We start from the raw sequence: 1,481 nt of genomic DNA on the forward strand, positions 1-1,481 counted from the left end.
GTCTCGCTGGGCGGGGGAGGCTTTCCGGGCGGGGGTGTATAAAAGCGATACGAAGCTCCGGCTCGCCGTGTATCCGTAAGGCCACGTGGGAGGTTGGGGGCTCGGCGGGGCGCCGCGGGGCCTCTGCCCCCCCCTCACAGCTCCATGTCCGTGCTGCCGCACGACGTCTTCAGTGGGACCGAGTCGAAGCCGTCCGGCGTCCTCTGCGGAGAGCGCCGGCGAGAGTGGGGGCCCGAAAAAACGAGGTGGGGAGCGGGGGGGAGAGCCAGCGGTGGCATCGCGCGCCCGCACCGGGGGTCGGCACCCGGCTGCGGCTTCTCCAGTGTCTACTCTAGGGTTGTGCTCAGCCTCCAGCCTGGTGAGTGGCTGGAAATAGGCACCCGCAGCTGGGTGGCACGCAGACGCGAGGTGGCCGGCGCCTACCTTGGACGTGAACGACTTGATCTTGCCGAAAAGRGACTTCTTGCTGGCGAAGATGAGGTCATCCTCGGCGTCTTCCCCCTCCATGATGGCGCAGCTGTCCGGGGCCGGCAGCTCGCTGTCTTTGGCCGTGGAGTTCATCACCAGCTTGGAGTATTTATACTCCAGCCTCGGGGACGGAGAGCGGAGGGTGAGCCCCGGCGCGGGGACCCGGGCGACGGCCCTGGGGCGCGCGCGCGGCCCTCACTCACTTCTGGTTCTTCTTCCAGAAGTAGCAGGCGAGGACGGCGAGCAGGACGGCGGCGCAGGTGCCCGCCGAGATGCCCACCTTGAGCCAGAAGTCCACGCTCCTGCAGACGCTGACTTGCTGCTGGGGCAGGGCGCTGCCGCCGCGGCACAGCCGGGGCTCCCGCCACACGTACGTGGTCCTCTGCGGGGAGCCCCAGGCTCAGCGGCGGACGTGTCCCCCCCCCCCCCACCAGCACCAGCACCCAAGCCGGGCGCCGCGGCTCAGCCCCCCGGCCGCGGGCTCCCCTCCCCGGCAGCCCCACCTGGACGCCGCCGAGGCAGGCGCCGACGATGGCATGGTAGTCGCCGGCCGAGCAGAGCGGACAAGCCTCCGCCGTCTCCCAGAGGAAGTGGAAGGTGCAGCCGTCGCAGGTGCCGTCGGGGCATTTGCTGCGGGAAAAACCGCCGGCGCTGGTGGTTGGGGGGGGGGCGGGTCTTGGCCGGCCCCGGGGCGACGGGCAGCACGTGGCGAGCCCGGCGGGCGCCACGCGGTCCGGGGATGCTCCGGCCGCACGGACTGGGGACAGGGGACGTGGCCGTCCCCGGAGCAAGGCGACACCGAACGCCTCGGATTTGGGGATCTGCAAAGACTCCGCGGGAAGCGCCGGACGGAGCCGAGCCGGATCGGGCGCAGCTCTCACTGGGTGCTGCGAGAGCTGGGACACGGGCGAGCCCGGAGCGACGTCCGCCCCCGTCTGAGCCCGCTCGCAGCTCGGCACGCGTACCGCGAGGCCGCGCGGGATCCTTCCGCGTCCCGAACGGCCCCCGCGTGC

General features: G+C 71.8%; 1 protein-coding gene across 1 annotated transcript; it reads right to left on the reverse strand.

Annotated features, from left to right (window-relative positions):
- Positions 1-6: 6 nt before the first annotated feature.
- Positions 7-1,098, reverse strand: LOC146598516 (endosome/lysosome-associated apoptosis and autophagy regulator 1-like; the record flags this gene model as incomplete). Its single annotated transcript, XM_085300198.1, has 4 exons — positions 7-203; positions 424-589; positions 672-850; positions 972-1,098. Coding segments are annotated over 4 exons (541 nt in total), but the record flags the coding sequence as incomplete, so codon positions are not given.
- Positions 1,099-1,481: the final 383 nt, after the last annotated feature.

This window comes from Rhea americana, unplaced genomic scaffold (genome assembly GCF_003343005.1).
Source record: "Rhea americana isolate MKP2758 unplaced genomic scaffold, rheAme1 scaffold_1616, whole genome shotgun sequence".
Taxonomy (NCBI): domain Eukaryota; kingdom Metazoa; phylum Chordata; class Aves; order Rheiformes; family Rheidae; genus Rhea; species Rhea americana.